This window comes from Empidonax traillii, unplaced genomic scaffold, assembly GCF_003031625.1.
Source record: "Empidonax traillii isolate 1590-97213 ecotype Southwest subspecies unplaced genomic scaffold, ASM303162v1 scaffold90:size2128546, whole genome shotgun sequence".
Lineage (NCBI taxonomy): Eukaryota > Metazoa > Chordata > Aves > Passeriformes > Tyrannidae > Empidonax > Empidonax traillii.
Window position 1 is genome coordinate 1233961 of NW_020955283.1, and position 12694 is coordinate 1246654.

The following is a 12694-nucleotide window of genomic DNA, read 5'->3' on the forward strand; positions in this document are numbered from 1 at the left end:
ACGTTTTTTTCCTCGCAGAAACTAATTTACTTAGAGTTTTATTTTAGCTCCCTGATTTTTCCCGAGGTGATGTCAGGTGTTTCAGTGTCCCCACTGAACAGGGACTTGTCACTTTGAGACTGTCCTGAACAACTTTCATGTATTCAGCTGTACAGGAGAACCCTCCCGTGCAAACACAGGCGTGACCCGTCCGGACAAAATGTTTCATCTCGTTTGTCCACATGATGGACAAACATGCCATCTCAAAGGCTTATTTTTTACATTAGGGTTTGTGACAAGTTTCTCATTTTACTATCAGCCTCTTCTGTTTGTGCTTTTCCACACGTATTGCCAAGTCAGAATAAAAAAAGCTTCCCGCCTAACACTGTTAGAGTGAGAAAAGCTGTTATATAAATGTACATAGAAAATACAATTACAGTGAATACGCTTAAGGTAAGGCTGCAGAAGCGGATGAAAGTGTTTACAAAGCCCAAACTAGAGAATAAAAAAAGAAAGGATAGATCCTTATCATCCCAAGACTGTATTTAGAATTTGCGATTAAATGCTGAAGGTTTCTACACAGGTAGGGGAGGGGTTCATCGGAATGAAGTCTGAGTAATACATCCGCGTTTGTTCTTCAGTCACAGAATCACAGAATGCCAAGGGGTTGGAATGGACTTTAAAGATCATCCAGTCCCAAAACCCTGCCATGAGAAGGGACACCTCCCACTAGACCAGGCTCCCCAAGGCCTTATCCCACCTGGCTATGAGCACTTCCAGGGATGGGGCATCCACAACTTCTCTGGGCAATCTGTGCCAGGGCCTCGCCACCCTCACAGGAAAAAACCTCTTCCTAATACGTAACCTCATCTTCCCCCCTCTCAAGCTGTCTATTCAACCTCCCAACTTATCTATCACACTCACTACAACCATATTTTTCATGGTAAGGCGAGAAGCCCCGAGCACCCCGGCAGGGCCGCACTCACCTGTTCCTGTTCCTGTTCCTGCCCTGCCCTGCCCTACCCTGCCGCTCCCCGCGGGCCCCGCCATGACTGCGGCCGCTCCCCCGTCCCTCCCTCACGTCCCGCCGGGGCGGGGCCGGCGCCGCCGCTGTGATGGCGTCGCGGGCGCTGCGCGCGGAGGCGCAGCCGCTGCGGTGCCGATAGAGAGCGGAGCGGCCGGGCCGGGCATGGAGAGCCTGGCGCAGCCCCCGCCGCCCCCGGGCTCGCTGCAGACGGGCGGCGGGGGCGCTGCCGGCCGGCTCCGCCTGGGAGAGGCGGCGGCGGGCGGCGAGGGCGGCTGCGGGGAGGCCGAGGAGGGCGGCGGGCGGCGCAGCCCTTCCCCTCCGCCAGCCCCCGCTCCCGCCGCGGCCGCTCGCACCGCGTCCCCCGCCCGGGCCGCGGAGGGCGGCGCGGGGCTGGCGGTGCCCGCGAGCCCCGGGACGGCGCCCGGCTCGGAGAGCGGTCCCGCGGGAGCCGGCTCCGGGAGCAGCGGCGCTCCCAGCCCGCCGGGGGAGGAGTCCCGCAGCTTGGACTCGCTGGAGTCCTTCTCCAACCTGCACTCCTGCTGCCCGAGCAGCTCCGAGCTCAACAGCGACGCCGACGAGGCGGTGGTGGCCGGGGCCTCCTCGGGGGCCCCGGCGGCGGAGCCCGAAGAGGACAGGCCGGCGGCGGGCTCGCAGCTCCTGTCCGCCTCCAAGGAGCGCTTCCCGGGGCAGTCGGTCTATCACATCAAGTGGGTGCGCTGGAAGGAGGAGAACACTCCCGTCATCACCCAGAACGAGAACGGCCCCTGCCCGTTGCTGGCCATCATGAACGTGCTGCTCCTGGCCTGGAAGGTACCGGCGGGCGGGCGGGTGCCATGGCGGGGCAGGGCCGGGCCGGGCGGGAGCGCTCCCGGACACTTGGTGCTGTTGGGACAACGACGTCCTCGAGAAGGCTGGAGAGGGACTTTTGGCAAGGGTGTGTGGCGATAGGACAAGGGGGAACGGCTTCAAACTGAAGTAGGGCACCGTTAGAATAGATGTTAAGAAGAAATTGTTCCCTGTGAGAGTGGCGAGGTCCTGGCACAGCCTGCCCAGAGAAACTGTGGCTGCCCCATCCCTGGAAGTGTTCAAGGCCGCGTTGGACGGGGCTCTGATCTGGTGGAAGGTGTCCCTGTCCATGACTAGAGGTGTTGGAACTAGACGATCTTTAGGGTCCCTTCCAACCCAAACCATCCCGTGGTTCTTTCAAGAACGTGCAGCTTTTTATTTGCTGTTAGGTACATGTCTCACATGTAGGACTTGGAAGATAAATACGGGCTTGCAGTCTAGTGCTGTTATACTACTTAGGTGCTGCTCTCATATATAGACTTACTTTGTTGCTGTCTTAAAACAGAAATAAAAATTCAGATGATGCTTCCTAAACTGAGCAGTATATGGTTTGCAGATGTGTGCAGATGCGTGCAGGTTCCTAGTAAGTACACATTACTATTTATAGCTCTGAAAAGCTGATATTTTTGGAAAATAGGTTAGTTTCATATAATGAAGTGTATGCAGAGTTGTACAAAATGCAGAATTGTACCAAAGGCAGATTTGTACAAGTAACTGCCTGAATAAAAGGGATACATTTGTGCAGTTAAGCAGCATAGATTACATTTAAATTAATGAGTAAATCAGGTAGTGATCAAGTACAGCTCTGAAACTTCTTGGAAGTTCTTGTGGTCAGTAGCCATTGTGGATGTGGACTTCTTAAAATAATTATAATAATACATTATAATAATGTGGACATCTTAATTTATCTTTTAAGCAACTAAAATGTAAGGTATAGTGTAGTTATTAAGATGTAGATGTGAAAAGGATATCTGTTGGAGAAGAGCTATGAGGTTGTGTGCACTGCAAAACAAGGATGAGGGGCAGTTTTCAGGAAATGCTGGCAATTTAGCCTCAGGAGGTTGGGGGCTGATAGAGTGGAGTCATAGAATAGAAAAGCTTCATAGGAAGACCTTTTATGTTGCAGTAGCCAGGGTATTGGAGGAGGTTGTTCACCGGGTATAACAGGTGTCTTAGGAAAAGGTCAAAATGGAAATAATGTTACAAGAGGAAATGTGTTTAGAGGCAGGTAGCTTTCCAGAAGATTAATGCTCTTGATTGAGTTACAGTTTCTGCACATTTTCCTGAGCAGAATAGCTCATACAGCTGAGGAAAACTGTGGGTACAGTGATGTTGGTATTTAAGCATCAGTGAAAGCACTACAGGGAAGCTGTGTGTGACTTTCTGTAGGTTCTGCCATCCTCACGAGGGTGTGAAGGTTGTCATGACTTCAGTATTGAACACTCACTCTCTGTGCTCCCTCTTTAATGTCTCGAGGTGACTGGAGGGCCTTGAAGAATTTATCATTTCTTATTATTTTGTGTGGTGGCATTTTGAGAGCAACTGCCTTGTTACAGGATTTTCCTTTTTATTCTTTGATTTAATTAAAGCACGTAAATGGGACAGCACTGGTCCTGTTGCTTGAATTTAAGTTTTTGGAGGTTTTGTTTCTTAGCATTCTTCCTTTGCCTCCTTAAAAGCAATTGCGTTCCGCTGCCCTCCATCCAGTATTTTAGCTGACATCTAGCTTTGATCAAATACTACTTTAGTGAGAATTAAGGGGATATCCAGTTTTATAAATAAGTGAAATACAAAATGCCTCTTAGGAGTGCCCTACTGCTTCTTATTGCTAAGATTACAGGAAGGGTTTTCTATAGTTCTGTCTGTTTATGTAAAACCTCAGCGGAATTTACGTGAGTTGCAGACAGGCAGCTAAACAGGTGAAACTGTCATCACATGACTTATTATTTGTAGGCTTGATGGGTTTCCTGATAGTTGGTCGTATATTGTCCTTGCTTGTAATTGATTTTTCCTAATCAGTGCCTCTCAAAATTAGCCTTTTTTGCCAGTTTATAATCAAGAACCCTGCTGACATTGGTTGGAGTGTCAGGCTTATTGGCAGCTCATCTGTAGTCACTGACAGTGGCTCACTCCATGTGAAGGCTGGTGAGGCACTACATGAGCATGGACATCCACCTTCTTCTTGCTCCTCCTGAACCAAGGTGAACACTAGATCGGGTCAAGTAATTATAATTTGGGAACAAGGAAGCAGAGCAAAAGATGGAAATAGGCAAAAGCAGAGTGAGAATATCACAGGATGTATCGGGTGAAAAGAAGCTGTGTGTAAGGGGAAAAATGCACTAAGGAAGAGATAAGGAGGGGAAACAGAATCACCACAGGGAGTAAAAAGTTAAACAGTTGTGCTTTGGGCTCTCTTCCTTGTATCAGCCATCATCTTTCCTTCTCAGAACTCTGTCCTGACAAGGTTTAGAGTTCTGGTCATCCTGTGGGTAGATGTGGTCTCAGGTAATATCAGTGCAGTACTGGTTTGGCAGTGGGGTTTTTGGAAATTCTGAAATGGCAGCACCCTCTGGGACTGTTCAACACCTTTTTGATAACACCAGGTTTTGGAACTAAACTTGTGACAAAACTGCTACCTCTCTTTTATCCACTGCTTTCAAAGGGTACATAAGACCTTGAGGTGGCAGATTGCAGAAGCCATGCTTTTAAATATTAAAATTGTGAAATTGCTTTTCTTTTGAAGTGTTTTTGTAGTCTGCCTGTGTAAGTGTAACTTGTAGTTCAGCCTGTAGGAGATAGGACATTCCTGTAACACTTTCATAGCAGAACTCCTCTGCTCTAAGAAGAAAACAAAAACAGTATGATACCAACTTGGCAGAGTAGCTGTTGTGCAAAACAGTGGGGTACCCTTTTAGACTGGTGTGATGGAAATGAAAGCAGAAGTAGAGTATTGAGAGAAACATTTTAGAATGTATATACAAGCATGAGTTGTCTCCTCTGATGCAGAGTAGTGTAGCACACTGTGTTTTAGCTTATTTAAATCTGAGGACTGCTCAGTTCTTGCGCAGGTCTGTGGTGTGCTGTGTAGTTGGGCTTAGCGATTCAAAGCCTGCTTTTCTAAGTACTTTTTGTGATCTTTGTTAGGTGCAGTTCATGCAACACTTTATGATCATTTCTGGCACTGCATTAAGCTCTGAGTTTGTGTGGGGGTAGCCCTTCTCAGGATGTACTCCATGGCAATCATCAGATGCTAAAAGCTTAATAAGGGTGCTGTGGGATTCCGCTCTATATGTCTTAGGTAGAATGTGATGTCACGTAGTTAAAGAACTCTGTGAAACTTAACACGTTGCACAGGAGTTACATATCTGAAATGTCTTAAGAAGAGAGAAACAAATCATTTTGAAACATAAAATAAGGCAAAGGGAAAACGCAATGCAATTCAAATATAAATAATAATACTGTCTTGAGAAGTGAGTGCAAGTGGAATATCTTGTCCTTACGGAGGAGAATAATAACAGTAGCATATTTGCCGGTGTGTTTGGAAGCTTTTTCTGTCACTGTCCCCTCAACAAATGGGAGGAGCTGTGTTCCCTACATACCAAGTTCTATTAAAATTTTGGTAACTTTTAGAACTATGTGAATTACCTATTTAGGTGATTGTAACAATTATGTAAGTAAATGTTATATAACCACTCACGTAAGTGTATCCAAACTGAGGTGCAGAAAAGAGGTAGAGTAAAAGATTCTGGTTAGAAATTTGTAGTTTCAGGTTCTCATAAAAATGGCCTCTTTTCAGAGGAGCTGAGTGCAGTGTGCTCCTGCTGAGACCCACTTCATTTGTGGGAGCCTGCAGTGGTGGTGCCTGCCCTGAGCTCTGGCACTGGCCCTTCACACGTGATCTGCTCGTTCTGGTTGCTGGGCTGGAGCTCCGGATGGCCTCGGCTTGCACAGATTGCTCGGATGGGCTCGCCCAGGCTCCGGAGGAGCTGCCGGTGAGCTGCTGATGGATGCTCAGAGGGGGCCTTGGCAGCCTCCTCCCGGCATCTGTGGGATGAGCTGAGCCCACAAATCAGTAGGATTGGAACTGTGCCTTCTCCAGAACAGGAAACCTGCTCTGAGGGGCCGAAGGAAACCTGGCTGAGTGGGGTGTTCAGGATATCAGTGGCAGCACACACTGTCAGGCTGTCGTGTGACAAGTTTATGAAGCTGTTCCTGCAAGGCAGGGGTGCATATTTGCTGAGAGTATTAATTGTTTTTTTGCCAAGGCTGCTTGAAGCCACCCTTACCTCTCCTGGAACACTGAATTCAGAGGAGTTGCATGTTTTGGATAAACATGTTTTGAGACTCTAATATAAGCCTCATATAAGGCTTATTATATAAACCATTAGAAGTTTGCTTGGTCCTTTTCTATATGCATAGTATATTTGGAAGTGTTATCTTCTGTGCAGGACTATATCACCTAATTTTTTTTAAGCTGTTCTGAAATGTGGGAGAATATGTGGAAAATCAGTATTACATAGATTTTGGGTGTGTAGTCTAGTTCATAGAAACTGTATAAGTTGTATTAGACAATCTGTTCCAACTGCAAATTTGTTTACCAGTCTTGTCTTTTGATTAAAAAGGTGTCTCAGCTGTGTGTCACATGGGAGTTGGGTGAGGAGGATTAAGATTCCCACTCCTGAGTGTAGGAAGTGAAAAGTAACTAGAGTTAGGAGGAGACACCAGGGCGAAAGACCAGGAAACTGCAGTAGAGGGGTACAGGAAATGGGTGGGGATTGAGGAAATGCATTTTTCCTAAAATGTGAAATTAATGTAAAGTCTAGCAAATAAACATTGAAACCTACTGAGAAAATGTGCCCCTCAAAATAATAGATTATGGGCAACAGCAGCTTTCACTACTGTTGCTTACCTTGCTTTTTTTCTGTTGTCTGGAGAATTATTATGGTACTCTATGATTTTTTCACAGTCCCTTGAGCTTTAAGGAGTTTTTCTTTCCCATTTCCTCTTCACTGTATGCTTCCTGTAGTCTTAAGTACTCCCAGTGAAGCTCTCAACAGTTGGGAAATGTCATGTTCTCTCTCCATCCTTAAGTCAGCTCTGTTCAGAAGTACTTACAACTGTGTGGAAACCCCATTAACCCACTTTAAAGGTGTGATCAAGGTCCCATGACACATGCCAGCCCTAAAATTATGCCATGAAATAAGCAATTAACTTTGTTTAGCATTTAATCAAGCAGTTAATTTTGAGACTGGCTTGTTAAAATATCCAACTTTTAGAGAGATCCCACAGATATGAGAAAGCACTTTGCTTTGCTTCTGCAGAAAAAAATTGATTCTTAGCATTACAGTTGTGAGGCAAAATTCCAATTGTTAACCAATGCTATTTCCCTTCCTGTTATAGTGGCACATCTGTGCTGTTTGTAGTCCCAGCACCACTTGAGGCACGGCTGGTGAGGGTGATGCTGTTCTGGGCTGTGCCGTGCTGTGCCTGAGGAGCTGAACTGAGCCAGATCCAGCTCAGGGCTGTTCACAGCTTAGTGTTTGCTAAGAGTGCTGCCAATCCAAACTGGAAGTTTAAAAAGCAACTTTTTGAATCTGTAGTCCTGTGGTTTACATGGCTCAATATATTATTTTTATGTGAATACTTGGTATGATTATGAACATGATCAAAGATTATGAAAATCTTTAGCCTATTGAGTATTAGTTGTGGGAAGAGGTTAAGAAATTTTTTTTGAATTACAATCAGCTGTCACTCAATTAATACATTTTTTTTAAAAAACATTTGCCTATGCATGCATGACTGATTTTTCTGCTTGTCTAATTCATATAATTTTAAAATTGGGGTGTTTTTCTATAAGTAGAACTAATTAAGCCTTCTTAGTAATTTATGCCTCACTAATTTCCTGCTTTACAAACAATTACTTTCTTTCTCTTCCTTTCCCATGTCCCAATACTATCAGCTTCTTTCTATGCTCACCATGGATGGGTTGATCAATGTGTGGTTTATGCTGAGTGGCCTGTTCTGCCCCAAGTATGGGCATATTTCTTAGCCAGAGTATAAGTAACAAAGCCATATTAACTTGGATCTCTTTCTTCTTCCAGATTTAATGAAACTTCATCTATTTAACCCATTTGCCTTTTGTCAAATATGATTAAAATTGGTGAGACAGATTTAGCCCAATCACACTTCATTTTCCCTCTCAAGTTATTAAAATACCTTAGTTTTCAAATTGAAAACACTCTTCATTACAATGTGGACAGTGCAGTGTGCTGCTGTACTGCATTTCAGAGTTTGGGATGCTGCATCAAAGGCTTTATGTGTATTGGTCTTCTGTCTCATGGTTCTCTACTTCCTCTCCACAATCAGAAAGTAGTCAGAGCTTATTAAATCTTAAACATGAATTAAGAGTCTCACGTCATATCTTTCTATTTCAAGATGTCATGTATTTCTATGTGTCAAGGAAAGTGTTGAGGAACTTGATAAAAAATTCCCAATTAAATAAATACTAGACTTCCTAGACTTTCAGTGGTAAGATGTTGGAGAGTGATAGGATGAGAAGGTTAAAAACTGAAGAGAAAGATTAAAAATTAACCCCCCCCCCAAAAAAAACAACCCCAAACCCTAGAAAAATAAAATTCATATTTATGCAGATTAAAATTGAGTGCACTGTGGTTCAAGACAATATCCTTCCTTCAGGTTGCCAAAGTGTCTTTGTGTGTGCTGGAGCTTTGGCTGTTATTGCAGCGAGATCTGTAAATAGAAATGTGCAACCAAAACATGTGCCATGGGTGACGGATGGAGGAGTTTTAAGAAGCTTTCAGTGTTAGCTCTGCTGCCAAGGTGTTTGGTTTAGCTGATGATGGTGGGAATAGGTCAGGCAAGGGGGGAATGGAAGCTTCACCACCGAGTTCATGTGTCTGCTCTGCTCTGTGTGGAGTTAAACCAAACCCTTGAAATGTGAGCACAGGATGAGGGGCTGGGAGGTCATTTCCTTGTACCCGAACCAGTCTTTGGCTTCCCTGGCTCCGCAGCTCCTGCCACCATATCCTTTACAAACTTTGTATGCAGGAAGCTTTTGAGTTAGTACTCAGTTAAGAATTATAATGCAGGAGGGAGTCGAAGACTTTCCTGAGGAAAGTGAAATTTTCTTGACTCCACGTGGCCACAGTTCCCAGTCTGTTAATTCTGGGTGCTTGCAGTCAAGCCACTGCAGTGAGTGGTGTGAGCTCCTGGGAAGCGGAGGGGGAGGCTGGAGAAGTGTTTTGGTGGGAGCATGGAGCACTGTGCAGAGAGCTGTAGGTGAGACAAAGTGCTGTGTGTGCATGTGGTTTTTCTGAAAACCAAAGTGCCTTTTTTTAATCTGTTCTTGTAGCTGTTGTTTAGCAGAGGTCTTGGGAATGTTCTCAGTCCCAATACACTAATGGCCTTATAAATTGGTGAGGCAAATGTAATTGCACATCTTCCATCTAGAAATGCCATGTGGATGCTTTCTAAATTGTGGTGTTTTGGCATTTTAAAGAAAATATACTTTTACTTTCACAGATTAAGTTGCCACCAATGATGGAAATCATTACGGCTGAACAGCTGATGGAATATTTGGGTTAGTAATTACAATAAATTGCTTTGATTTGTATATTATACTTTATAGTGAGCAAAAATGTAGAATTGTTTATTTACTGGTTTATTCAGCTTTACTTGAACTCACTATCCAAGAAAACTACTTAAAATATTCAGTTATTCCAGGAGTTTTCTGTCCTGCTTTCCTAAGTGGTTACTCTAGTGATGCAGTTGCTATGGCTGAGTACCCCAACACACTGGTAGATTTAAACTTACTTAGGTCTCTTATATTGTTGTTTTGTTATAGTTGACAGAATGTACTAAGTCAACTGTGTCTTTAATATTCTGCAGTAACTCTAATCCTTGGAAATATGACCCAATTAAAATATCAGGGAAAATTAATGTAATCAGTGATTGGGGTCTCATTTGCAGGCACTACTCTGCTATCATAGTCAGTGTTCAGCAAAATTGCACCTATTTCCATCTGACAGGGCTGTAACTTCAATACACCCTGTGATCCAGGTGTTAAAAGTGCAGCTGTGATAGTATCTAAGCTGCAGGTACCTCAGTTCTTTCCCTTTGTAGCCTGAAAAATATAAAATGTTTGAACTTAATAGACTAGGTTTGATTTTTCTTAAGCGGGAGAAAAAAACCTTACTATATTTTCCTTCTCTCTTTGTAAATAATGTAGCTTGTTCTTTTCAGAAGCAAATCACTGAAACTTCTGGTGGAAGAAAAAAGTTAACTACATAATTTAAAAAAAAAATGAAATCTTTTGGCCTGTGTCTAAACATTTCATGTAGTTGTGTTGATAGAATAAAACTGTCTGAAGTCACTGCATAATTCCAGTGTGTATTCTTTCTTGAAGGCATATATTAGCTTCTGGAATTAGGTTATTAAATTGAATAACAAAATTATGTGCTCAAATTATTTAGATTCCTCTTCAGTCAACAGGATTAGCAGTTGCCTCATGGTTCTTCTTCAGCTGAAAAAACCAGAAAACCCAAACTAACAAAACAGACTCCAACCACTTTTAACCTAAAAGATTATAAATTAGGAAACCTATAATGATATTTTTATTTGAGTAGAAACATTTTTTCTTTTTTTACTTGTGGAGCACTAAATACAAAAAACATTGCAATAAAATCTGGAAGATGGATATTAGCCTCTAAAGATGTTGTAAATCTTGAACCCCAATGAGTTGATTAACTGATTGATCACCTTTGTGTTGTAGACAAAGATGGAATGCAGGTGCTGTGGTTCAACCCCAGGCAGCAGCCAGGCTCCAGCAGCCACTCACCCACTTCCCCACTTCCCCACCAGTGGGATCGGGGAGAGAACTGGGAGCCAGACAGCATGTGGGTTGAGATGAAGTTTAATAGGGAAAGCAAAGCAAAACCAGGAATTAATTCACTGCTTCCCATGGGCAACTGTTCAGCCTCTGCAGGAGAGCAGGACCCCATCATATGTAATGGTGGCTTGGGAAGACAAACACCATCACCGCAAATGGCTTCCCCCTTCCTCCTTCTTCCCCCCACTTAATATACTGGGTGTGATGCCATATGGTCTGGAATATCCCTTTGGTCAGTTGAGGTCACCTGTCCCAGCTGTGTCTCCTCCCAACCTCCCATGAATCCCTAATTTCCTTGCCAGTGTGGCAGGAGAAAACAGCGAAGCCCTTGGCTCTGTGTAAGCCCTGCTCAGCAATAACAAAAACATCTCCATTATCATCCCTGTGTTCAGCACAAATCCAAAACAGCCCCATTCCAGCCACTGGGAAGAAAGTTAATTCTACACCAGGCAAAACCAGCATGACAAGTTTTGTAGAATTATTGGTGTCAGAAACATACACCAAAACATTCCTAGTATCACTCAGGAGAAGTGGTTGCCTTTTTAAATTGTGTTATTGAATTACATATTTTACCATGAACTCATTAAATTGGTAGAAAATTTCAGTCAGCTTCACTCAGAAGTGTTCATAGAACTGTTGAATCTTTGAGTGTGGAATTAATTAATTTTTTTTTTTTTTTAGGAGACTATATTCTTGATGCAAAACCTAAAGAGATATCTGAAATTCAGAGACTTAACTATGAGCAGGTAAGGAGCTGCTACTAAAATACACTTGCTTATGTCTGAGGAAACTAAAACTTTGTCTCACCTAGAGTTTATCACCTTGTTAAAAAACAGAAGCATATAAACCATTGTTTGTAGTTTCTTGGTTTATGTATATTTTATTTATATATTAGTGCTCAGTATCTGTTAACACAAGAAATTAATTTTTTTTTTTTGGCGTGGTATGAATGTAGGAATTTAGGGTTTATTGAGGAACTGTAACACAGAGGTACAAATAAAAGTATATAGCAGGGTGGTTGCTTTTTGAAGTCTTATAATAAGTCTTCAGTGTGGTCTGCTCTGTGGTGCCTGCTGGAGTTTCTCTGAGCGTGTAAACTGAGCAAGAGAAAGGTCTCTGTTCTTAATGGTGATGGGCAAAAAGAGGTTAATTCCACATCATGAAAGGCAATATTATTTACACTGACCACTGTTTATCATCAGGGAAGTCTTTCTATGCTAAAGATAATGCTATTAGTTTAAAAAATATTGATGCAGTGCATACTGTCTTGGAGCGAGTTTTTGAAGCTCTGTAGTCGTGGTTGGTTTTTTGGTTACTCATGGAAAAGTGATTTGAGTTTTTTATAAGTGTTAGGTTTTAAGCTAGTTCTGTTTACTATTAGGTCCTTTTTGCTTGCTCTTATTCAGTGTTGAAAAACAAATGGAGTAACTTGGAATTGATTTATGTCAAATTACAGGAATCACTTTCATAATAACAAAATTGGCTATTTTTTTTGCTCACAGTTCTGGGCTGCAGAAGGTTTATAGCTGTAATCAGCGTATAGGAGGGTGATGAAAACTACATGCCTGGTGAAAGCACAACCTCTGTAGCTTTCTTGTGCTCAAAATATGGGTTTATTACATATATGTCTCATACCTTAAATATTTCACTTTAATTTTAAAAAAGCCTTCTGTTCTGGGAATCTTCTAAGTTGCTTTGAAGGTGCAGAAATAGCTAAAGTAGAAATGATACTGTTGAAATTATAGTGAGAAACTTCTGTGGTTTTCTGGTCAGTTTTATGTAATCCTGCTTCATTTGCAAAGTAAACATTACAAAAGAAATGCAACTATTGTCTGTAGATGTATGATCTGAATTTGTGATGATCAGTGCTGACTTACTATAGACTTCCTATTCTTTTAGCAGAGTAAGAGTGTGGCAAAATTTCTTTCAAAACA

At 42.9% G+C, this 12694-nt stretch overlaps 2 protein-coding genes across 4 annotated transcripts in view; one reads left to right on the top strand and one right to left on the bottom strand.

The window, feature by feature from the left end:
* ADAM10 (ADAM metallopeptidase domain 10) overlaps window positions 1–982 on the bottom strand; it is a 45448-nt gene extending 44466 nt beyond the window's left edge. The window contains exon 1 of the mRNA XM_027881523.1: window positions 891–982. Within this exon, the coding sequence (XP_027737324.1) occupies window positions 891–921 (31 nt within the window). The 5' untranslated portion in view covers window positions 922–982. The remainder of the gene's footprint in view (window positions 1–890) is intronic.
* Window positions 983–1168: 186 nt separating this feature from the next.
* Window positions 1169–12694, top strand: part of MINDY2 (MINDY lysine 48 deubiquitinase 2) — a 28496-nt gene continuing 16970 nt past the window's right edge. For 2 of the 3 annotated variants that reach the window (XR_003570991.1, XM_027881527.1), the window contains exons 1-3: window positions 1169–1816; window positions 9395–9452; window positions 11442–11506. Coding sequence is in view for 2 of the 3 variants with exons in the window: in XM_027881527.1 (XP_027737328.1) it covers window positions 1169–1816; window positions 9395–9452; window positions 11442–11506 (771 nt within the window). In the remaining variant the exon portion in view is untranslated. The remainder of the gene's footprint in view (window positions 1817–9394; window positions 9453–11441; window positions 11507–12694) is intronic. The other variant, XM_027881528.1, reaches the window with a different exon arrangement.